This window comes from Bos indicus x Bos taurus, chromosome 28 (genome assembly GCF_003369695.1).
Source record: "Bos indicus x Bos taurus breed Angus x Brahman F1 hybrid chromosome 28, Bos_hybrid_MaternalHap_v2.0, whole genome shotgun sequence".
NCBI lineage: Eukaryota > Metazoa > Chordata > Mammalia > Artiodactyla > Bovidae > Bos > Bos indicus x Bos taurus.
The window spans coordinates 29,656,091-29,680,385 of record NC_040103.1 but is presented as its reverse complement, the minus strand read 5'-3'; the positions used below and the strand labels follow the sequence as shown (position 1 = coordinate 29,680,385).

The 24,295-nt window shown below is 54.8% G+C and overlaps 2 protein-coding genes across 8 annotated transcripts; one reads left to right on the top strand and one right to left on the bottom strand.

Moving 5' to 3' along the window:
* The first annotated feature begins 283 nt into the window (after window positions 1-283).
* On the top strand, window positions 284-8,823 carry NDST2 (N-deacetylase and N-sulfotransferase 2). 4 transcript variants are annotated; one of them, XM_027531007.1, is made up of 16 exons: window positions 490-600; window positions 1,250-1,347; window positions 2,732-2,771; window positions 2,852-4,184; window positions 4,385-4,472; window positions 4,772-4,926; window positions 5,113-5,298; window positions 5,563-5,691; window positions 5,821-6,003; window positions 6,090-6,186; window positions 6,820-6,943; window positions 7,072-7,246; window positions 7,427-7,597; window positions 7,698-7,807; window positions 8,005-8,107; window positions 8,215-8,818. In XM_027531007.1, exons 4-16 carry the CDS (start codon window positions 3,180-3,182, stop codon window positions 8,338-8,340), a joined length of 2,652 nt encoding a protein of 883 aa, XP_027386808.1. In that variant the 5' UTR covers window positions 490-600; window positions 1,250-1,347; window positions 2,732-2,771; window positions 2,852-3,179; the 3' UTR covers window positions 8,341-8,818. The 4 variants fall into 4 exon arrangements, with proteins under 4 accessions (XP_027386811.1, XP_027386810.1, XP_027386809.1 ...); XM_027531010.1 differs by having other exon boundaries at window positions 284-600; window positions 1,250-2,771; window positions 7,698-7,770; window positions 8,215-8,823; XM_027531008.1 differs by lacking the exon at window positions 1,250-1,347 and having other exon boundaries at window positions 292-600; window positions 8,215-8,823.
* Window positions 8,824-8,937: 114 nt separating this feature from the next.
* On the bottom strand, window positions 8,938-23,037 carry ZSWIM8 (zinc finger SWIM-type containing 8). Of its 4 annotated transcripts, none has more exons than XM_027531002.1 (26): window positions 22,441-23,037; window positions 20,122-20,275; window positions 19,783-19,877; window positions 19,440-19,612; window positions 19,156-19,263; window positions 18,959-19,040; window positions 18,720-18,840; window positions 18,121-18,322; window positions 17,796-17,971; window positions 16,436-17,429; window positions 15,573-15,704; window positions 15,264-15,443; window positions 14,979-15,162; window positions 14,674-14,772; window positions 14,031-14,155; window positions 13,372-13,612; window positions 13,115-13,273; window positions 12,785-13,013; window positions 12,317-12,606; window positions 11,937-12,160; window positions 10,934-11,419; window positions 10,507-10,690; window positions 10,232-10,408; window positions 9,950-10,069; window positions 9,517-9,627; window positions 8,938-9,416 (listed from the first exon to the last, which is right to left on the bottom strand). In XM_027531002.1, the coding sequence occupies exons 1-26, from the start codon at window positions 22,646-22,648 to the stop codon at window positions 8,956-8,958; spliced, it is 5,715 nt and encodes a 1,904-aa protein (XP_027386803.1). In that variant the 5' UTR covers window positions 22,649-23,037; the 3' UTR covers window positions 8,938-8,955. The 4 variants fall into 4 exon arrangements, with proteins under 4 accessions (XP_027386803.1, XP_027386804.1, XP_027386805.1 ...); XM_027531003.1 differs by having other exon boundaries at window positions 10,531-10,690; window positions 22,441-22,965; XM_027531004.1 differs by having other exon boundaries at window positions 8,941-9,416; window positions 9,517-9,695; window positions 22,441-22,965.
* Window positions 23,038-24,295: the final 1,258 nt, after the last annotated feature.

Here is a 24,295-nt window from a genome sequence, read left to right as displayed (position 1 = left end):
CGGCCTCCAATCACCCCACTGGATTGCTGAGGCGAGTTTGGGATTGGGGTTGGGGAGAATTTGCGCTCTTCGGAGGTGAGCTCCGAGGCTCGCCCCGCCTCCGGGCCCCGCCCCCGTCTAGGGCCGCCCCGCCCCCTCCCCCGCAGCCCCTCAGTGTGCCGGCCCGGCTCCCCCTCCGCCGGGCCGAGTGGAAGATCCCGCACCCTCGTCCCGCCCCGGCCTCGGGAGCCGCGCCGCCGACGCTCGCCAGGCTGTGCCACCGCGCGGGAAGGAGGGGGGCGCCTCTCCCGGGGGCGCGCGGAGCCGGCTGTCTCTGAGGTCGCGGCTCAGCCGAGCGCTGGGGAGCACCGTTCAGCAGCCCGGCGCCTCGGCCGCGCGGCTGGCAGGCCCAGAGGCGGCGGGAACCCGAGCGGGGCCGCGAGCGGCAGCGCGCCGCCTCCCCCTGGTGGGAGCGGTGGTTGGGCCCGGCTGCGGCAGAACGTTCGCTCGGAGATGGCGGAGCAGCCGCGACGCGGCCCGAGGCCCCGAGAGCAGGGAAGCCGGGCAGCCCCGGGACGTGGCGGAGCCCGGGGACAGCGGGGACGCCGCCCAGTCCGCCGGGTGAGCCGCCCTTGAGGAGACCCCCGCTCGGAGTGTGGCCCCCGCCCACGGTCCCCGCAAGCTCTCCCTTCACAGATTTCCCTCAGTGTGGTCACCGAAACCGCCCGCAGGGGCGTCCCCGGCGGCCCCTCGGGGCGGCCCGCGCTCCCCTCCCCCTGTCCCTTCCGCAGGCCGCCCTGGTCGTGGCCTCATTCCTCTTGGCTGGTCCCCTTTGCCCCGGGTGCCTCCTCGCCTCGGGGCTCTTCCAGCCCGACGCCCGCCCCGATGTCACCGCAGACTCTCCTCCGCGCGCCCCTAGCCCCTTCTTTCCCCTTGAATGCTTCACGCCCTCCTCTCTCCATACCCACCTGTGAACCCACGTTCCCCCTAGCTGGGCCCTCCGTCCATGACCCCAGATGCCAGCGCCCCACGCTCCTGTCGCTGCTCGGTCCCCCTCCTCCCGCGGCATCTGCACTGCTGGTCTCCCAGCGCGGGGCCCACACCCCCGCCTTCCTCAGCCCCCACCTCAGTTGCTCTTCTCCCGCTGTTGCGCACACATTCAACAACCCCTCCCCGGCCGTGGTCCAGCTTCGGTATTTATCGTCCCACCTCGCGTCCTCCCCCAGGACTTTCTCATCACCCCTTCTCTGAATATTGGTGCTTCTTCTAGGTCCGAAGCTAAAATGCAGTGGTTAAGAGCAGGGCTGGAGCTTGACAGGCCTGACTTTGAATCCCAATTCCTCCATTGACTGAGCTGTGTGATCCTGGGCAAGTTACTAAGCTTCTCTGGACCTCAAATTACTCATATGTAAAACGGGGATATTACTTACCTCTTAGGACTGGTGTGAGCATTAAATATAGAGAAAGCTCTTGGAAGAATGTCTGGCAAAGATAAGCCCCCAGTAAATGTTAACTATTATCCTTAACATTATGAGTGATCACCCCCCAGTATCTACTTCCCCCATTGTACAGTGATTTCTTCTCATTACTGTGTTTACTGCAAAAAGTTTCCTCTTAGGATTCACCCCTTCCCATCACCATTTTGATCCTTTCCCAGCTCTCTTTTCATGCCAGTTAGTTTTACTCAAGCCAAAGCTGAACTGTTCTTAAACTGTCTTTCTCAATTCTGAAGGACCCCTATCTCTGCGTAATCACCCCAAAATGTGTATGTGTGGGGAGTGAGTGGTAGAAATTGCCAGCCACTGGCCTTACTGGAAATGATTAAGATGGGGAGAGTGACAGTAAAGCTTCTAGTTGGTCTACTTAAGAAAGTCTCTGAAATGTAGAGCTCTTTACAACTATTCTCCGATGGTACTTTCTCCTTTCTCTGTTATTGATTGGATACTACTTAAGCTCCTGTTGCTCTCTGCCACCCAGCCCTACTCAAGCTTGCTCTGTTTCTGTAATAGGACTCAATCCTTCATGTCTGTCTCGGCTGGCTCAGGACCCTTCTGAGCTGTTTAGTGATGAGAATGTAGTACCATCCAGGCTAGGTTAGGAAGGAGAAGCAGAGTGGGTAGGGAGACAGACTCTGGTTTCACCTCTCTAGCTTGTCTTAGGTGCCAGTGATATGGCCTACTCTGGGGCTGCATTTTTATCACCCCTCCTGACATTGGCACAGGTGAGGTAAAGAGCAGGGGTGAGTAATTTTTCACAAGGAGTGGGGAAGAGAATCCTCAGGTTCTGGGCTTGGAAGGTAATAGAATGATTAGCTAGCACCATTTGTCTTTCCTCTTGAATTCCCCTATCATAGTGTCCACTGAACTGCAAGTTCGTTAGTGCTGTTAGCCTGAGATGTTGGGTTTGATAGATGAGGGAGATTAACAGGCACATGAGTTTCCTCTTATCTGATATTTCGTTGGAACATGGGACTTCTGGGGCTTTCCTTCCCTTCTTCACAGGAAGACCAGACCCCCTACTGGCTGACCAACTGCTCAGTCACAGGCTGGGAACTCCTTTCAGAGCAGGTTCATTTTCAGCCTCCTGGGCTATTTGGCCTCTTACTGATGGGAGATTTGTTCTCTTCCAGACCTTGGATATACTGCTTCAGTTCTGAACTTAGTTCAGGGAGGAGAATTTAGACAGCATTCTAAGAAAGGGAACAGGCTGTGAAGCTAAGGTATGAGACTCAGATTGTGTTGTTCTTCTACAGGAGCTTGTTCTTGGAGAACAGACCATCCTGTGAGCAGGAGGTAAGAGAGATGGGGTGAATGGGGGGGATGGATTAATGACAGTTTGAAGGAGAGAAGTAATGCACCAGTTTCTCTTACAGGTTGTGAGGAACTCTGTCTGACATCTGATGTGACAAGCTCAGACCGGACCAAAGGTGGAGCCTGACTAGACTTGCATCCTGAAGGCATGGGCCAGTGGGCCATGGTGACCTGAGACCAATGAACTCTGTCCAATTGCCCCCTGTTGCCCTTTCTACCTCCTCTACCCTATACTAAGGGGACTTGTTTCCGCCTTCGCAGGGAGCTGACCCTGCGGGAATCCCTTTCCCCTCTTTTCATATCCTTCTACCCTCCCGGAGAGCCTCAGCCTATAGAACTCCTACCTCCCATCCCCTGAGGTGGTCCCCATCCCTGCCTCACCTCCCCGCCATGCTCAAGCTGTGGAAGGTGGTACGCCCAGCTCGGCAGCTGGAACTGCACCGCCTCATACTGCTGCTGATTGCTTTCAGTCTGGGCTCCATGGGCTTCTTGGCTTACTACGTATCCACCAGCCCCAAGGCCAAGGAACTGTTGCCCCTCCCCTTGGGAGACTGCAGCAGTGGCGCAGCGGGTGGTCCTGGCCCGGTTCGGCCTCCAGTCCCACCCCGGCCCCCCAGGCCTCCAGAGACAGCGCGAACTGAACCCGTGGTCCTTGTGTTTGTGGAGAGTGCATACTCGCAGCTGGGGCAGGAGATCGTGGCCATCTTGGAGTCTAGCCGTTTTCGTTACAGCACTGAGCTGGCACCTGGCCGAGGGGACATGCCCACACTGACGGATCATACCCGGGGCCGGTATGTCTTGGTCATTTATGAGAACCTGCTCAAGTACGTCAACCTGGATGCCTGGAGTCGGGAACTGCTAGACCGGTACTGTGTGGAGTACGGTGTAGGCATCATTGGCTTTTTCCGAGCCCATGAGCACAGCCTACTGAGTGCCCAGCTCAAGGGCTTTCCCCTTTTTCTCCATTCAAACTTGGGGCTTCGGGACTACCAAGTGAATCCTACAGCTCCACTCCTACATCTCACACGTCCCAGCCGCCTGGAGCCTGGGCCACTACCCGGTGATGACTGGACCATCTTCCAATCCAACCACAGCACCTATGAACCAGTGCTTCTTGCCAGCCTTCGGCTGGCTGAGCCCCCTGTGCCAGGACCAGTGCCTCGCCGGGCCCGGCTTCCCACTGTGGTGCAGGACCTGGGGCTTCACGATGGCATCCAGCGGGTGCTGTTTGGTCACGGCCTCTCCTTCTGGCTCCACAAACTAGTTTTCGTCGATGCCGTTGCATACCTCACTGGCAAGCGCCTCTGCTTGGACCTTGACCGTTACATCTTGGTAGACATCGATGACATCTTTGTGGGCAAGGAAGGTACCCGCATGAAGGTGGCTGATGTTGAGGTCAGTCTTTCTTTTTCCTGACTCCAATTTCTTTCCTTAGAAGCTGTTTCAGGCTCTGTCCTTTCAGACTCCCTCCCTTGATTCTAAGCTTGTCATAGGTAATGCTCCCTGCCCTTTTACAGGCAAGAAGAATGCGACTTCTCAATTTTCTCCTTAGATTGCTCTCTCCTGATTTCTCATGTTCCTGCTACTCTTCCCAGGCCCTGTTGACCACGCAGAACAAACTCAGGACCTTAGTCCCCAACTTCACCTTCAACTTGGGCTTCTCGGGCAAGTTCTATCATACTGGTGAGCTCGTTCGCCTGTTCCTTCAGCATATCAGTCTTAGTTTGATCTGTCCATCGTGGGCAGACAGGTTGGAGAAAGGGGGCAAGGTTTGGGGTCAGAATGCTATGAGGAGCTAGTGGTGGCTGGGAATTTCAGTTAGCATGGGTGGCTGGAGGGCAGGTTGGCAATAGGGAGAATAGTCCTAGGTGGGCAGAGGTCAGCCATGTTGTCCCAAGGATGGAAAGCGGTTCATGTTGGTACAGAACGAAGGAGGACCAGGGCCTAACTGGCTGTGGTCAGTGGTCAGTGTGTGGTCATAGGGACAGAGGAGGAGGATGCTGGGGACGACATGCTGCTGAAGCACCGCCGAGAGTTCTGGTGGTTCCCCCACATGTGGAGCCACATGCAGCCACATCTGTTCCACAATCGCTCCGTGCTGGCTGACCAGATGAGGCTCAACAAACAGTTTGCTCTGGTGAGACCTTGGATCTCTTCCCCATACTTTTCCCCAAAGCTAATGCTTCCGTTTCGACCTTTCCCTAGCGGAGTACCCTTTCCTTGTCCTTTCCTATTTTCTTTCTGTAGAGGCATCCCCACCCCCTTTACCCTCTACTCCCCAAACCTCACCAGGTCCTGGTGAGAGTCTATGCCCCATTCCCAGGAACATGGGATTCCCACGGATCTGGGGTATGCTGTGGCCCCCCACCACTCCGGCGTGTACCCCATCCACACACAGCTCTATGAAGCCTGGAAATCTGTGTGGGGCATCCAGGTGACCAGCACTGAGGAGTACCCCCACCTCCGCCCTGCCCGCTACCGCCGTGGCTTCATTCACAATGGCATTATGGTGAGGGACTCCCAGTACAAACCTCAATCAAACTCCCACAATCGGCCAGCCTCCAACCTGCATTATCCAAGCTCGTCCATAATAATAGGGGGTAGAGGGGTGAAAAGTCATAATGCATAGAGCAAGAGCTTTATTGCTGTAACTTCAAGCTGTCCTCTATAAACCCAAGGAATCCTAAAGTGCCTCAAATCTTCTGTCCTTCATCTAGTTGTCATTCTACCTTCCAATCTCATCTCTCCCTGTTTTTTCTTTTTTTTCTTTCAGGTGCTGCCGCGGCAGACATGTGGTCTCTTCACTCACACAATCTTCTATAATGAGTATCCAGGAGGCTCTCGTGAACTCGACCGGAGCATCCGAGGTGGAGAACTCTTTCTGACAGTGCTGCTTAATCCGGTAAGGTGCTGAGAGGAAGGGCTAGAAGATGGGACAGCCGGTGTTTGCAGGCTGAGACTTTTGCTCACCAAGCCCGCTTTTGAAGTGGGGTAGGCTCTCCAAATCTGACATGCAGGCACCCCCTTTCAGATCAGCATCTTTATGACTCATCTGTCTAATTATGGAAATGATCGGCTGGGCCTGTACACCTTTGAGAGCCTGGTGCGCTTTCTCCAGTGCTGGACGAGGCTGCGCCTACAGACCCTTCCTCCTGTCCCTCTTGCACGAAAGTACTTTGACCTCTTCCCTCAAGAGCGAAGCCCCCTTTGGCAGGTAGAGGTGGAGCTCAGGCTGACCTAGAGACATGATGGGGGTGGCTGTTGAGGAAAAGATTATCTGATTATTGGCCTCCCCTTCAGAATCCCTGTGACGACAAGAGGCACAAAGATATCTGGTCCAAGGAGAAAACCTGTGATCGGCTCCCCAAGTTCCTCATTGTGGGACCCCAGAAGACAGGTGAATCATCCTTAGCCAAGTTCTGTTGCCTTGCCTTAAATCCAGAGAACTCTCTGGCCAAAGAATTTCCTTCTCATACCACCCCTCATTAATCAGTCCCTTGAGTGACTCTCGTTTCGGCTGTGCTGGGTCTTCGTGGCTGTGCGGGCTTTCTCTAGTTGCGGCACGTGAGCAGGGACTGCTGTCCAGTGTGGTGTGTGGTCTTCTCGTTGTGGCTTGTTGTGGAGCACAGTCTCTAGAATGCGTGGCGAGCAGGTTTAGTTGCTCCACAACATACGGGATCTTCCCCAGCCAAGAATCAAACCGGTGTCCCCTGCATTGTCAGGCAGATTCTTAACCACTGGACCACCAGGGAAGTCCCCTTGAGTGATTCTTAACCTGGTTGTATATCAGAATTATGTCTTTTTTTGTTGTCATTGTTTTTTTAAAGATCCACAAGTGATTCCGATGCACAGTCAAGGCGGAGAACCATTTTAACCCTTCCCTGGACCTCTCTCTAGCTTTTCTTTTCTCGCTGTAGTTTGGCTAAAGGGTGTTTTACTACCCAGAGTGATTGTTTTCTGACCTCTTTCAAGCTGATGTTGTTGAGCTGGATTCTCTTCCACCATGGCCTGGACTTTCTCTCCCATTTAGGGACCACAGCTATTCACTTCTTCCTGAGCCTGCATCCAGCTGTGACTAGCAGTTTTCCTAGCCCCAGCACCTTTGAGGAGATTCAGTTCTTCAACGGCCCTAATTACCACAAGGGCATTGACTGGTGAGACCTGGGATGCTTCTCAGAACATTCCTTTCCTCTTAAACCTCCCCCATCCTGCTTCTACCAGCACGGGCATCTGGCCCCTTCTCTATGCAAATTGTCTTCCTCTCCTCTCTACTACTTCCTAGGTACATGGATTTCTTCCCTGTCCCTTCCAATGCCAGCACTGATTTCCTATTTGAAAAAAGTGCCACGTACTTTGACTCAGAGGTTGTACCACGGCGGGGAGCTGCCCTCCTGCCACGAGCCAAGATCATCACTGTGCTCACCAACCCTGCTGACAGGGCATACTCCTGGTACCAGGTGAGTCTGAAGCTAGGGACACATTAGAAAAGAAGTGGTGACCACTGGAGAGACAGGAAGGAGTGAGGGTCGGGAAAGGAAGCTAGCACCTTGGGGAGGGGTCTGTCCACCAGACCAAGAGGAAAGGCAGAGTAATTGTCAGGTCACCGATTCCTTCCCTTCCTATCCCTTGTCCTTCAGCATCAGCGAGCACATGGAGACCCAGTTGCTCTGAACTATACCTTCTACCAGGTGATTTCAGCCTCCTCCCAGGCCCCTCCAGCACTTCGCTCCCTACAAAACCGTTGTCTTGTCCCCGGCTACTATTCCACTCACTTACAACGCTGGCTGACTTACTTCCCCTCTGGACAGGTACAGTTCCCCAGTAGCCCTCACGGGGGTCCCCTTCCTTTTCCTGTCAGCCCAGTGGCTTCTAAGGAATATAGAGGGAACCACATCCCTGTCCCTTTAGTTGCTGATTGTGGATGGGCAAGAGCTGCGTACCAACCCAGCTGCCTCAATGGAGAGCATCCAGAAGTTCCTGGGTATCACACCCTTTCTGAACTACACACGGACCCTCAGGTGGGAGAGCATGACCCAGGGGAGGATGACTCTGGGGGAAATGGGGACGCAGGTTGACCATGTCTGTTTGGAAGAGAAATGAATTTACCCTGTCTTGCAAGGAGAGGCATGTGTCCCTGTGGGCTGGGAGAGGTAGTAGTGTTCATTTGTGGGGCCTGGATTTCTTTTCTGTTTTATGGCCTTTTCCTGTTGAGCAGGTTCGATGAAGATAAGGGATTCTGGTGCCAGGGACTTGAAGGTGGCAAGACTCGTTGTCTAGGAAAGAGCAAAGGTCGGAAGTACCCAGATATGGACGCTGAGGTAAGGAAAACCAGGGACAGGGTTTCCCTCTCCACGTCTAAGAGCTATCTGATCCTGTCCACTCCTTACTATTCTTACTCCTCTGACTTCATTTTTTCTCCTGTTAGTCCCGCCTTTTCCTTACGGATTTTTTCCGGAACCACAATTTGGAGCTGTCAAAGCTGCTGAGCCGGCTTGGACAGCCAGTGCCCTCATGGCTTCGAGAAGAACTGCAGCATTCCAGTTCGGGCTGATGTATCAGCCTCTTGTACCAGCAAAAGCCCCCTGCTTCCCTAAGGGGCAAGCCCAGAGCAGGGCAGTCCCTCCCCCTTCTACCTCAGTGGCCTTCAGGCCTGGGATGGCTGAGAAGGGTAGGGCATCCCTTTCCCATAGTTTTGGGGTGTAATAAAGGGGATTCCCTTGATACCCTGCAAGATGGTACTAGGCACCTTTGGCCCATGGTCTTGGAAGGTGGAGGGAATGAGAGGGTCCAGGCAGAGGGTAGAGGAATGTATTAATCCAGTGCTTTCCCTCTTCATCCCCAGCAGTGTATCTACCTATACTGGCTATGGGAGGGACCCCTTACCGTGGGATCAATGGGATCTACCTGTGGCCCGGCCTCCCTAATGTCATTCACATTGAATGGGGATGAGGTCGGACGATGGCTCGTAGAGCTGAGTATGAGCCCCAGCTGTGGGCTAGAAATGACTTTAATAAACGTTCTTATTTTTCTGTTTTGTGTGCCTCGCTGGAGTGGGAGAAACCTAGAATAAAGGAAGTATCCAACTTTTCCTCTGCCCTAGTTCAAGGTTCATCCACACATGGAGGGAAAGAAGGGAAAGGCCCAGGCAGACGAGAGTAAAAAAAGTTTATATATTTATAAATGCCAAATAAATACCAGAGGCCACCCAATGCCCGCTCCCAGACAGGGCTGTCTCCCCCAACCCTAGGCTCCTAGGGTCTGAGGCATCTTGGCCCCAAGCTACAGCCCAAGAGCAGCTGCCAGTCTGGGCTACTGGGGAACTGAGTGGGGATGATCTGTCCAGCCAAGACTCATTACCCCTTGGTGAGGGGCCCCCATAGCCACAGGCCTGTGTCCCCGTATAGGGCCCTATGGGGGTCAGACTCAGGGGGAGAAGGTGGTCATCTCGAGTGAGACCCGCTGCCACAGCTCCTTGGTCTGTTTGCTGCGCTTGAGATTCTGCAGGATGTCGTTGAACTGCATCATACCCATGGGTGTCAGGCAGAAGGCGCTGCGAGCGCTGCGGATGGCATTCACAAAGTCGTCGTAGTCGGCAGGGGTCAGGTGAATCAGGCGGTGGTGGATGTACTGGACGAGGTGAGGAGGATCAGCCACTGAGCACAGGATCAGGCCCCTCCCCCTGCCTGCCCAAGTGTTTCACCCTGCTCCGTACTGCCCAGGTGGTCACCTGCATGTATGCCTGCTGGCAGCGCTGCACCAGCTGGTGGAAGGCCGGGGCACGCAGGTGGTTGTGGGCGTGAGCAGGGCTCAGCCGCTGCAGCGTCTCCATGACGATCTCCTGCAGCACAAACGGGCTCAGCACCCCCTTGGCTGCCCCCACACAGAACTGGTGCACGTAGTTCACTCCTGGGGGGCAGGGGAGGGGCATGAGACGGGGGTGGCCACCTCTGCCCTAGGGACCCAGCTTTACTCTCTCAGCTCTGGCCTGGCAGAGAGCCTCCCTCCACCCCAGGAGCTGAGGTCACCCCCCGCCCCCCGCGCACGCACACATACCCGACCAAGGCCTCAACTCTGAGCAAGAGCTAGGAAGGAGGTCTGGGATAGGAAGGTTGGGGAAGCAGGTGAGGGCGGACAATGGTCCTGGGGAGGGGAGGTGTTACCCAGCTTTGCCGCCAGCCCCAGCAACCATTTGACATCATCAGTGTAGGGAGGGGAGCGAGAGAAGTTGTTGGGGTGATCGTTGTGTGCCCGGCGACCCAGCATCTCCAGTGCCAGCATTCCTGGGAGAAAAAGGTGGGACCATGGAGAGGGTCCATCCCCTACCCCTTACCTCAGCCTATCACCCAGCCCCCCAGTAAACAAACTAAGAGATCGGGTGGGGAAGGGCCACTGAAGAGCCTCTGGCACTGCTGGTCAGGGTGCAGAAAGGGACGTCCTCTCACCGACGCGGTAGGCAGCATGCAGGTGGTGTAGGCTGTGCGGGTTGACAGGCTGGCTGTGGGTCTCCTCCTCGGGTGGTGGAAAACCCCCGCTCACCAGAGGGCTGGGCTGTGTGGTCAGGGCAGGCAGTGAGGCACCCTGGATGGCTGGAAACGTGGAAGCTGGATGGACACTGCTCACTGAGGGTAGGATGAAGGCCATGTAAGGAACTCAGAGCCCAAAGGGGGACCGATTCCCTCCCCACCTCCCCTGCCCAGCGTGCCACCCCTCCATTCACCTGTTCCCTGTCCCCACAACTCACAGGCCACACTGGTGGGCAGTGGGAGCCCTGGCTCTGTGTGGTAGGGATGTACTGTGATGGGTGCCATGGAAGGGACGGGGAAAGACACAGCAGTGGCAGCAAGTGAGGGGGGAGTCACCGAGTAAGGGTACTGAGCCCCTAGGAATGCAGGATGCACACCCTAGAGGTGGGGAGAAGAAAAGGAAGATAACCAAATTGCGTTAGGATGGAGCTCTTTCCCGTTCATCCCAGGCCTGGGCATCCCTGCATTTCTTAGCGTAGTGGGGCTGGTCCCCTGACTCTCAACCCCCTCACCAGGACTCTGGGACAGCCCCATCATCCTCCCGGAGTGCCCTCCTCCAACCCGTGAACCCCCAGTGAGCTCCCCGACATGCCCAGCCTCCCAGAAGAACACTGGTCTCACCTGCGGGTATGCAGAGCTGGCCACTGGGAAGACGGCAGGCCGGGGCATATGAGGCATGGGGTGGGCGGGGTGAGCTGGGTGGGTGAGGTATTGAGGGCTGCAGGGCAGGTGGGGCTGTAGAGCAGTGTAGGGGTGCAGGCCAGGGGAATGACCATGCCCCAGTCCTGGACCTGGATATAAACTGGACCCCACCGAGATGACTGGCACCACCGTGGCTGCTGTCACTGCTGCCGCCGCCACTGTAACCGGCTCAGTCCCTGGGCCCCCCCTGCCCTCAGGCAGCCCCCGCCCAGCCTCCCCAGCTGCCCTGATCCCACTGGCACTACAGCTTGTAGCCCCTTCACGGGCTGTGGATGAGCCACCTGCTGTTTGCTCATATAGCCAGAACCACTGGTGAGCAACCTCAAACAACACTTCGGGGTATACGCCCCCACCCTTAGCCGCCTCTTCCACTGCCATGCAGGCCTTCTCCAACATCAGGTTATCCTGAAAGGGAGGGGCAAAGAGGGTTAAGGATGAAGGGCTTTACTCAGGGACAGTTTTAGATGACAAATGCTGATGTCTTCTTCAGAGTTGGCTGGTTCTGGGGAGGCAGCCAAGGTCAGAGCCAATGTTCAGAGTCAGTGTCAGAGCAGTGAATGCTTCACACAGACAATGAACAAATCTCTGTTGACCAGCAGAAGTCAAGACCCAAGTTGCAGTCCCAGTTCTAACCTAATGTAGCTACTCCCAGCCAAGTTCATCATCTCCCTCAGGCCTTCCCCAAGGACTCCACCCCCAGTGATAATCTCTCTGGTATAGGAACAGTCCCATCCTTAGAGTTGTAAAGGATGTAATGGATGTTAAAGCACGTTACTATGTCAACTGTCACCATGAGAGGACCAATCGCATAGTTCATGAATGCCAGGATTGTGAAATCAAGACCTGGGCCATCAGTTTTTCCCATGCCCAACCTTCCTGCCCAGATGTCCCAAAGCAGGTCCCCAATGGCCTCTAGAAATACCTGCTCCTTGCACTGCACCAGGGCCCGCTGGATCTCATTGGGGTTCAACGCATGGGCATGAGGCAGGCAGCTTAGGGCGAGTTCCGCCGCTGCCCTCACCATGTTGGAGTCTCGTGCCCGTGATGCCCTGTCAGCCAGGGACGCAACCTCAGGGGGCGTCAGGTGCCCATCCCAGCATTCTACCAGTATAGTCAGGGCTGCACTGCCAATCTCCATTGCCTGGCCTTCAGGAAAAGGAGAGAAGAACAGAATGTGGTTAACACAGGCAGTGGGAATGGGAATGGTATCTCTCCTATCGGGTCAGTAACTACAAGGATAAGGCTCTTACCACCATGCATTAATTCCCTTCCCATACCCAAATCAAAAGATACTAGACTTACCTGTAATCCAGGAAACGTGGGAAGAGTAAGTACGTGAGAGCCAGTTGGGAGAAACAAAGTTGTGCAGGCCAAGGGCATAAAGCCCGATCTCAAAGGCGCAAAGGTGCAGGTTGCGGTGAGGACCCTGGTGGCCCCCTGAGGAAGATGGGTGTGTGAAAATGGAAGTGCTGCTGTTGCCCCCTGCCTTGATCAGCACTGTCTTCGCCAGCTCGAAGTAGAAGTGTGCAGCTGCCTCTGACGGCTGATTGGGTACATGGGGGGCATGACTCTCGGGACGGCGGCCCTTGTACCTGAAGGGGCAATGGGGTAGGGACCGGGATTGGGGTTTCTCTGAAATGGGTGTCCAGGGAGGCTGGAAAAAACCAGGGAAGTGAGGACACTGAGGGGGACTGGTTGCATTACCCTAGGGATGTGGCTCTCGGGGTGGGCCAGGGCAGAAGAGAAGGGTATTTATTTCTTCCCACTGACCTGCCAACTTCAACAGTCTTCGCCCGGGCCCCTCCACTGGCACTGGCCCGGCGACTTCCACTGGAGGACGAGGAGCCAAGGGAGTCTGAGGAAGAGCTGCTGATGCTGTCACTGTCCTGTCCTCGACCCCAGGAGGTAGGGGCCCAGCCCCCTCTCAGTGGCCTCCTGCTTAATGTTGGGGAGCTATCCGACGTTGTTTCAGGGGCACTGCTGTCAATGCTGGCCATGCCTAACCCACAAGACAAGTCAGTCTCAGAAATGTGCTCCAGAAGTCAGACTCCAACCTTTAGGAATATCCTTCCCTCCACGTCATCCCATGGGTTGTCGTACCTGTGTGCTTCTTCTTAGGCCGCCCTGGTGAGCCCCAGCCCCGTCCATTGTAGCCTCCACGGCTGCCAAGTGCCAGGCGGCTGGGGACCTTCCCCTCTGGCCTTGGGGTCAGAGCTGCTTCAGGTGGAAGACCCTCACAGGGGGAATGTGGGGAACTCTCTACATCGGGAAAATAGGACACCGGGATGAGCCTGGGAAAGGGGACCCCAACATGGCTCCAGACCATTCATCCCCCCTGCCCAGTGCCCCCACCTCACCAGGCACATTCTTCTCTGTGAAGCCCTCAGTGGGGCCTGGCCCAGCCCCTGCCACACTCCCTGGCTGAGCAGGCCCTGCAGAGCCTGAGGTCAGAGGCTGCAGGGCCCCTGGGGCAGATGGGCCCCCATGCTTTGAAGGAGACCTCTGGCTGGCTGTGGCCGGGCGGCTGGATGAATAGAATGAACTCAGTGTCTGTGGTTTATGCGTCTGGCTCTCTCGGTCCAAGAGTTTGTCTAAGATCTGAAAGAGAAGCGGTGACAGGAGGACCTTTATCTCCTGTCTTCTATTAACTTTTCTTTCTCCTTGTAGCAGCTTAAAACTTCCTCCTCAGGTAGGCTTTCCTCCACAGGAGAACCTTCTAGAAGAGAGGGGCTGGCTTACATGTCTTGGTATGCCCTGTAACACTGACCACAGGACTGAGTATATTCATATTCAATAAATATTGAAATGAATGAACGACTTTATGCCCTCTTCTCTTCTTCCACCTCAAGCCCAAGCATTCCTATAAGAACCAATGGTCTCTCATGTTCCTGACGAGGTGTTCCAAGATTCCCCCGTTATCTCCTTAAAGAATAGCCCTTTCTCATCATACTGGAAACCCCAAGAAAAGTAAAATGTGCTCTCTTTGCCTGTTAACCCCAGTGCCGCAGCCCCTCACCTTCTTGAGTCTGGCCTGGTCGTCTTTGTAAGTGATCATCAGGGCCAGGGCAAGGTCGCCCTTCTCCCGGCGTGTGCCTTCACACAGCAGTGGGTGCTCTGCCTCACTTACTGTTGTCTTCATGCCTGTGAGAAAAGAGGTGCCCAGGGGGTTGTGAGTGGCCAGAACTCCCAGGACAGGGCTCCCAGCCACCAGCGTGTGAAGTAAGGGGTTCAACTGTATTCCCTGTGGAAGGTGCCCACTGCCTAAACTGGTCTGCTATCTGAGACTTTCATAGTTTGGCCCCTCTACTGTCCTGATACATCCATCACTTCAGGGAAGCTGGGCTCCTCACTCTCACGAAGACTTAACTGCCCCTGTGTCTTCATTCAGTGTTTTGTCCACCTACCTGGAACTTAACGGATCCTTTAACACATCCCACACTCTATCCCCTTCCTAGAGCTTTACCCTAGAGTTCGATTTTGCTGTCCTTGTAACACCCAATGTTCATAGCACACGTTTTTGCCCTAAATTCTTGACAGTCTTGTAGGCCCTACATCTTACGCTAGCTTTCCCCTTTCCACAGAGGGCCCACGTCTCAACGCCCTTCAAGACCTGGGCCAGGCTTAGCTCACACATGGGCTCAAGACACTGACAGACTCACCCAAGGCAGCAACTGCTGCTTCAAATCCCAGCTCCTCATCCCCGGGCATCTCGTTGTTCCAGTTGCGACTTGGGGGTCGGGAACCCGTGGGAGAAACCACTGGATAAAAGTTGGGGTAAGTTACATAGAAGTAACATGGGACAGAATAAAAGGGAAGAAACCCAAGATGTTCATCATTCTAGATCCTTCTAAGAAGCTGTCCGATGTGTCTTAAAGGGAGCTCAAAGCCTTGGGGCTCTTGGTTTCTCTTTAGAGAAAGCTACCCTGCCCCAGTTCCCCACTTTCTGTTGAGTCAGGCATCATACCTGGAGCACAGAGCACATCAAAGATGAAACTGGCCAACATGAGAGGCAAAACTGGCCGATAATCACAGAGCGTCCCCTCACGAAGCTCCTCTGCCCGGCAGCGCACCGTACTCATCTCACTTGGACCCAGAGGGATCTTCTTGAGCAGAGTGGCCACCTCAGACTCCTGATAGGCCAGCTTCACCTGAGGGCACAGGGAGGAGCTCAGACCGCTAATACCTGATGGACATCAAGGTGCAAGGCTCTAAGGAGATGGCAGCACATGGTCCAGAGAGAACCTCTGACCTCCAAGGCCTTGGTAGAAGCTGGGGGCCGCTGGAGCTCCAAGGCAAACATGCCCACTCGGAAGGCCAGGTTGTGGTGCTCTGGACGCTCACTTAGCACTGTCAATAGGAAAGCTGCCTTGGTCAGTGTGTTCGTAGCCACCCAGGTCTCGCGGCTTGTAGATACCTTATTCTTCTTGCCCTAGTGAGGGAAGCACAAGGAGGCAGGCAGATGAGTCTGACTCACCTTGGTGGAAGAAGAAGGAGACTCTCACCTGGGGGTGTGGGGGAGGGTTGGGGGTGATGCAGAGGGAAGGGTAAGGGGTCTCACCTTGGCAGGGGGCGGCTCTACCTTGAGGTCAGGTGGGTTGGCTAGCAGGTCCTGGGCAAGTTCCACGGTGAGGCGGGAGGCCTCACTGCTGTAGCCATGCGCATGCAAGGCCTCAGCACAGGCAAACAATATCTGGATAAAGGACATGGGCACCAGACGTGTTGAAGCCCTAATGCTCCCGAGGGGCAGGACACCACACTCACTCAGGCAGCACATCTCCCGTGAACACCGACTATCCACTGGGCCCTGTGCCAGTCCCACCAGAAACTCACAGCCAGTTAGAGACACAGACACATACACAGGTGTGCAGCCAGCTACTACTGGGAAAGGTCCAGAGGGGAGCAGATGGGGGGATGCCTCGCTGGGACCTGGGGCAGTCTCAGAGAAGACCTTCCAAAGGATGGGATCTCTAAGATCTCTGAGGCATGAAGAAGGAACAGGGGCTAACCAGATGAGGGAAAAACAGTCCAGACAGACCGATCCATGCACAAGTACGGATATAGGAGAGTATGGCAAGATATGGGAATGGCTCAACTGAGTATAGTACAACAGTAGCTAGATGAAGCTGGAGAGGCAGGCAAAGATCACAAGTGGAGCCTTGCAGGCCATGCCGAGGACCTTCACTTCCACCCTAAGGGCAGTGGGAAACCACTGAAGAGTTAAAGTAGCAGAATGACACAACCAAACATTCTAGGAAAATCAGCAGACAGAGAAGAGAATGGACTGTAGGCAGCGAGGCCAGTGAGGAGCCTGCTACAGGATTCTAACCATCGCACAACAGTCCTCTAACTCCCAGAGGCTGATGGTCCCTCTCCCAGCTATGGCCATGGGGCACCCTCAGAGTCCTGTCCAAGTCCCCTCACCTCCATGCGGCTCTCCTGCTCCAGCGGCTTCAGTCCAGCAAACAGGTCGTGCTCCTCCCCAGCCCCACCCTCGGCCTTCTCTTCCTCGCCCCCAGCCCCGTCCTGGGCATTCAGATAGTATGCCTGGTAGTCGTCATCCTCCTCGCCAACCACAGGGGCTGCCTCTTTGGTTTTAGGGAGTCCATTGCCACTCTCATCTGTGGAAGGGAGGTCGTCCCGGGTACAGAGCTCCCTGGGCAACAGGCCAGGGGGGCCAGCAGAGGCTGTGGGAGGCTCAGGCCCTTCTGAGAAGTACACGCCACCATCTTCTTCGTAAGTATCTGGAGGTTCAGGAAGGAAGGTAGAAGGGCCTCGCGAGCCACCAGGGTGGGGGCAGGGTGGCGGGCTCTCAGGGAATCCACCGAAGGTGCTGGCCTCTGCACCCAGGGCCAGGCTGCTGTCGTCCAGGCTCATCTCAGCCAGATCCGGCTCCAGGGAGCTGTCCTCACTGCTCAGCCGGCGCTTGCTCCCACTGCCCACTGAGCCCTTGCCCCCACAGCCAGCCCCACCCAGCGTTTTGGCTTTGCCCCCACCTGGACCCATCTTATGCAGTGCCTTATCTCCCCCCTCAGCCGAGAGGCGGCGGGGACCCCGCTGTGACGCAGGGACACCCTCACCCAATCCCTTGCGTTTGGCCCCCGGCTCCTTGGGCCGCACAGCTGGCTCGGCAGGAAGAGGCCGGGGCCGCTCCCGGGATTCTTCCAGGCCCCCATTGCGTGAGGCGCCTGGCCGAGGGGGCAGGGCTCGGGCCCAGCACAGGGCCAGCTTCCGGTCAGTGGCGCTGTAGGTGACACCGGGCAGTGGGTAGGCCTCTTCCCAGTTGAAGTAGCAGGCCTCCACCGCCGGCCGGAAGCCAGGGAAGAGCCGCTCCAGGGTCTTCTTGTGCTGTCCCCGCTTCACGTTCTCAATCACCTTCAGCTGCCACTGGCGCAGCTGCACACACAGTTCCCGGCGGCTGGGGGAACAAAGAGGGGGCACGCTGCTGGGAGGTGTGGGCGGCTACACTCTGTACCAAGGAGGGAGGGGTGCAGAGGGGGCGATGACGAACCCCAAAAGTGGGTTACAGGGAAGGACCCTGGGAAGCACTTCTTGAGCCAGCCCCACAGACATCACTTGAACACTCAGGGATTTGGGAGAGTGGGCTACTTACGGAAGGGCCTTCCAGGAAAAGGACTCATAAATCACTGGAAACCTAATGCTCAGCACCTCCCATCTCCCCAGGACTAGAAGAGTGGTAAGTGTGTGTGCATGAGGAGATGAAGGCTGGGTCATCCAGGGCTGGGCTGCCTCCGGACCGTGGTGAGCCTTGGGGGAGACTCACCGCTGGGGGCTGAGTGCGGGGTCCAGCACGGCCAGTCTCCACAACGTGACCATCTCGTCACACATGCTGGCGCAGGCATGGGCCGCCACCTCGGACTGCCCATTGCTCCGGCCTGTGTGCCCACTGGCGCTGCTGTGAGAGGCTGAGGTGCGCACGCTGTACCACCAGCCTGTTATCTGGAAACAAAGAGGGCTCTGAGATGAACCTACTAAGTCAGAGAAAGACAGAGTAGCCCGCTCCAGTGTCCCTGTCAGCAAGAAGGGGGTGCGGCTGAGAAAGGGAGAGGATGAACCAGCATGGGGTTACCTGGCTCTGGGAGAACTACCTGCTCATAGGTGAGGCACTGGTCAGTGAGGATTTCCAACAAGGGGGCAGCATTACTGTCCCTTCGCTTGAACATCTCCCGCACGATGCTAAGCAAGTTCCAGACGCCCTCTGGCTCACGGCCCCTCAGAGGGCGCAGCAGACATGCCCATTCGGCGGCGGCCGGAGGCTCCGTGGAAGACAGATACATGGAGTTCACATCACTGTGAAAGTCGCAGAGTGGAAAATGATGACCCTAAGATGGGGCTGAATAAAGCAGGTGAAAGAGCAACACGACTTTGACACAAAAGGGTTCAAAACACAAAGTACAGGGGAAAAGTATGACCCTGACAAAAATTCTTAATCGCTCTCTGCCTCAGTTTCCCAGTTGCTGAAAGGAAGAAAAGTAACGCATGCTCTACCTGAGGACAGACCACTCTGACTACTTAAAATTCTCACCACCCACTGATTGCACTAGTAACGTCTCCTCTGCACCAGGCAGGGAACCGACACAGGGAATGGAGGTGGGGGAGGCGGGCCCTGACGAAACAAAGGACCTGTCCACAGCCTGGAGGAAGTGCCCCTTCCACCACAGACACGGCACGAAGAGACCCAGTTTACCTGAACACCACAGGGGAGGGGCCGCAGAACTTGTGCAGTGTCTTCTTGATGTTGTCGGTGAGCGTCGACTCGTCCAAATACCACGTACTCTGATCGGAGGCGGAGGGCCCTGCTGTGGGGTCTGGGGGTAACAAGCAGTCAGTCACCTGGAGGCAGGGGCTTGGATCTGCCTTGGTAAGTGGCGCTCTGCATCCCCAGCTTGCTTGCTTCCTGCTACCCTTCTTCCTCACCACACTCACCCGGGGCTCCACACACTGTATTGATGGCTGTTGACTGGGAGGAGAGGAGTTCATCCAGGAGACGTTGGGCTGTGGGGAGGATCTGACCAGAGAAAGGGACACAAAGGCAGAAGTGACCTGAGGAGGCCAGGGCCTCACAGGAAGGCTGATACGCAGCCCTAGAGCTGGTTGGAGAAGGGCGTGCCAACCTCCCTCACCTGCTGTGGGAGCTCACTGATGAGGTACTGAGCAAATTTTTGCAGTTGGTCCCTCTGCAGCCGAGACAGGGACTCTGACACGGGGGCCCGCAGGCAGACTGCAGAAGCCTGAAGGGAGCACCGAGAGAAGTCAAACAATCTGAGGAAAGACTTGCCGACACCGGAGCTGGGGACAGAGAGGCAGAGTCCAGGAGGCAAAGGGGTTCACACTGTGGCCAGGGATGCAGCAGAGAAGGAGGGGATGGAGTGGAGGATAGGGCCAGGATAAATGGGGAGGGCCTCACGTTGTGGATGCGGAAGAGGCAGAGGGCCACGACATGGGTGCACCACTTGGCCCCAGCACCACAGGTGCAGCTGCAGGAAGTGACTCGGCAGCGGTCAAACATCACAGCCACGTTGTAGGCTCCTTTGGGGGGGACCATCTGAGGCGGCACCACTGTAGCACTCAGGTGGAACCCTGGGAAGAAACGTGGGTATGGCCAGGGAGGGCCGCCAAGACGCAGGCCTCTGCGTTTGAACCTGTGGTCATTTAGACAACCTGCTCCAGCTTCTTGCAGTAGTTCCTGAATTCTTAACACAGGGAAAGGGAGGAGCCAGAAGTACCACAAGGCAGGACAGGACCCATACCTATCTGCAGAGGGTCCTTCACAGCCCTCATGCGGAACAGCTGATCCCCTCGCTGGAACTCATCTGCACTGCCGTTGGCCAGGCAGGAATAGAGTCTGTGAGTAAAGAAGAGGACATGGCCATGTGTATCAAATACCCTACAGACCCTGTCAGAGACTGCCCTGCCCTGGGCACTCTCCCCAGTGTTACACCTTCTTGGGGAAAGTCCCAGGTACTCCCTGACCCTGCTGTCTTTTTACCACAGCCCCAAGCACAGCATCTCCTCTGCTCCTTGGGAAGCCTGGCACACAGGCGCAACTTCAGGGCCCCACCCCTCCACCATCAGGCCTTTAGACTCACCGAATATCCTCTTCATTCTCAGGGAAGCTCCAAAAAGCAATGCGCAGTTGTAGCTGCTCAGGCACTGGGGGGTAAACTTTCTCCACCACTTCAAATGGGATATGAAATGCCACCTGCTTTGCTGACAGCTCCACCAGTGGGATCACCAGTCCATCTACGGAAACAAAGGTCAAGGTGAGGAGAAAGAGGAAGGGCAATGCAAAGGGCCATGATTATTCAGCACCAATGCCAGTCTACATCTTGGGGTCCCCCACTTTCACTATGAAAGGAGGACATCTGGATGAAAAACCAAGGGACCCCCTCTGTCAGGATACATTAATCCTTAAGACTCTATCTGAGGAAAGGGAGCTAAACAAACCCCGGGCAACAGCCTACTGGAAGATGCCTGGGATGTCCCAGAAACTCCTGGCCAAACAGGTGTGTTCCAGGGTCCCTGAAAGTAATGAGTCTCACTTGGCTTGGCATCTAGTTTGCCATATACCTGGCACTTTAGATTCATATTACACTATTAATATATCTCACAGTCATTCTCTTCTCTAATTGCTTTTTTTTTAACTATCCTTTTTGTCTAAATGACTCCGTGCCTCCACCTAAGGAGGAAAGGCAGTCTAGAACCCAGAAGAGTTTAAGAGAGGAGCCTCCGGAAGCAAGAGAGTCTGCCCTTTCTTTGGCACTTGAACCCTGGCTTTCCACAACAAATGCCCTGGAGTGGGGGATTGGGAAGGGGGTTAGGTTATCCTAAGGTAATCTGACTGCTGCTCCTGGAATCACCTGGAGTTGAATGTAGTTACCATTCAAAGTATAACACATTGTTTTAATCAAAAAGATACAAAAAACTGCATATTTCACCAAACTGATGGATTAAAACACATATTAGAAAATGATGGAGCTGAAAGGAACTTTTCTAAATAAGTTAGTTTCCTTTGGTTCTTCCAGTCAGCGACCGAAAAAGGGTCGGGTTGGGAAGGGGTGGAAATGACGTGTTTTCCTAGATTTTAACCTGTTCAAGAAGATACCAATATGTTGAAAACTTTTTTTAAAAACTGGAGTATAGTTGATTTATGTTAAAAATCTTCACCATCTTCAGTTATTTCCCTGAATGAGGGAGCTCTAAGCCCCAAGACTACCCACACATGCAAATATGAAAGCAGCAGAGCGGCCACAGAAGACCCACAGCGAAACTGCCTCCGTGCACGTGCGTGTGTGGGTGTGTGTGTGTGTGTGTACAGGGCATATGGTATCTAAGTGAAGATAAATATTATCACTTCTAAGTGGTGACACATGTAAGTTACTCTCTTTCCCTAAGGAGTGCTGGAAATCTCTGCAGGACAGTTTGAAAAACAGGACCTTAGAATGTCCACAGTAGAATCACAAATTAAACCCCTCAACTGGTGAAAAAAGTCCACTTCCAATGAAGCCCAGGAAAAAACTGTGCCTTGAGGAAGGCAAAGAAAGAATGTCCTGAGTCCTGAGCCTGCAGGACTTCTGCTATCACGACTCTCCTCTTCCATCCTCTTTAATAAAAACAAATCCTTCACAGCATTAATCAGTTAACTCACTGAAAGACCCAAGGATGGAAGAAACTCAAGTGAAAACAATGTTTCATGAGACTCTGGAAACAAGTATCTACACTCCTCCCCAGGCTCCAGGTGAAGGAAATCTAAGGTTTTAATACATTGGTCCCAGCCATGGTTTCTGACTGGTATTCAATTCGGCCAGGAACCAAGCCTCTGATCTAAACCTATGTGACATCTGCTCTCACCAGCCAGTTCACCTCCACTTTCCTCTGGATGGAATCCCTTCTTGGTGCAGCTGGGATGAGAGATCATCACCTTGAAAAAGCAGCTCCAAGTGCACTTTGCAATGGGGTGACACCTCAAGTGGTCACTTCTTCACAATCGGCCCCCTACTCATATTCATTTCTATTCTCTGCCCTGCCTCAGGCTGAACTGGATAAGTACTCCCAGGTCAAAGTGGGAATTCCCTTTTACCCCATCTCTAAGGCCAACGAACGACAAAAGATCTACTTTCTGTTGTTAATCCTATCCAACTCAGGATTCCCCAGTCATCACTCCAACACACACACACACACGCAGGTGTGGAGAAGACAGCCCCAGGAAGACCGGAAAAGCGCGCGCGCGCGCGCACACACACACACACACACACACACACGCAGGTGTGGAGAAGGCAGCCCCAGGAAGACAGGAAAAGCGAGTCCTGAAGTCCGTTCTAAGCTTGGGACAGCTCCCCGTCCGGGACAGCTCCCGGTTAGGGACAGCTCTAGAGAAAGGCCGGAGCACGGCCAGCCCACTCTCTCACCTCGCATTCTGGTACCGCCACTGCCACCTCCGCCACCGCCGCCAGTGGGGGAATTGGGCCCCGCTGACTGTTTGCGCCATCCCCGCCAGTTCTGGCAGAGGCTCTCAGCCTCAGAGATGAAGGAACAGAGCGAATCCTCCTCAAAGCGGTCCGAATCCTCGAAAGAGAAGCGCTCTCCGTCCTCCCACTCGGCGAACATCAGCTCCATGGGGCCCGCACCCCCTGGAGCCGGGTCCCCCCCCGCGGATCCGGGGCCTGGGCCGCCGGCCGGGGACTGTGGGGACGCCCGGGGCCTGAGGGGCGAGCCGGGGCTGGGGGTGGCCGGGGCGCTCAGGGCGGCCGTGCCGGACGAGGATCTCAGGCCTGGGAGAGATATGGGACGGGGCCTTGCCCAACTGCTAGGTGTGAACAGGGATCGCAGCCAGACTCGGAGACTCAGGGCCCGGACGAAGCGCTCGGCAGCCGGGGCCTCTTAGAGGCTGCGGCGCCGCCTCCCCCATCAGCTGATCTGAACTTCCGGCCGCGCCGGCCACCACCACTTCCGCCCTCACGCGCCCAGGAACACGACCCGGTGCGCGCGGACAGAAGGGAGCCGTTTAAATGCTACTTTTATTTTCTTTCTGGAGCTCACCCCCAGTACCGTTAAGAGAAAGCCAACCCCCCAAAAGTATACGAAATGACTGTAGATCCCAGCAATAAGTCGGCGCCCGTAACACTCCCAAGGAATAAACAGCCGCCACGCATGTCGGGAATTGTAGGCTGTCAAGAGACAAACACAGGAACCATTGGGTGGGGTTATTGTCCTAACTCTGGATAGGCCCAGGGCCCCACCACCTTCTGGGAATTGTAGTTCAGAAGCCTGCATTCCAGAAGACTTTTTATGGGGCCTAATTGGCGAAGCACCAGGAAAAGAAGGCATTTGATTTCGGGAGGTGGTAGTACTGTTGTCAGTGGGGCCTTTGAGTCTAGATGTTCCTAACCTTTTCTATGTGTGTGCCATAGCAACCTGGTGAAGACCAGGGACCGCCCCCCCCCCGCCCCCCCCCCCACCGGCCCCCGCAATAGTATTTTTTAAAGTATTTATTTATATATTTTTGGCCACATGTGGAATCTTAGTTTCCTGAACAGGGATTGAACCTGTGCCCCCTGCACTGGATGCAGAGTATTAATCACTGGACCACCTGGGAGGTCCCTCAGATTGTTTATAAATAGACTAAATCAAAGAATTATAAAGAAAATATTTTATGTTGATATACAATTATCAAAATATTAATAAATTTAGTTCAGTTCAGTCGCTCAGTCGTGTCTGACTCTTTGCCACCCCACGGACAGCAGCACGCCAGGCTTCCCTGTGATGAGTATAAATATTGAGACGTCTGTAACAAACTGTAAGGTATAAAATATTGTGGTTTCATATAGGTATTGCTAATAATAGTGTTGTTTCCCAGTGCTAACTGAAATACTCAATTTCAGTTGTGGTTAAAGATAACTTTTTCTGTTCTCATCCATATTCACAGACCTCTTACTGGGAGTCTATTGACCAAAGGTTAAGAACTTCAAGGCTAGTCCACAGTACCTAAGCACGGAACTTCTTCCTAACAGCCTCAGCCGGCGGAATAGGCAGTTGTCCAGTACTCCATCAGTGGGATATGTGGTGGTATGGGGTATGTGCTTCAAGGAGGCATGGCCCCTTCATTTATCTTAATAATTATCCCACTGGAGCTTTAAAACCCCCGCTGATCCCTTTGTACATTTAACGGGGATATTATGTGCTGTAAAGTACATAAAAAAGTTAACTCAGTTATGTCTAAAAGGGCAGGCTATAGAATATCAAGAGGTCACAAAAGCAGATAAT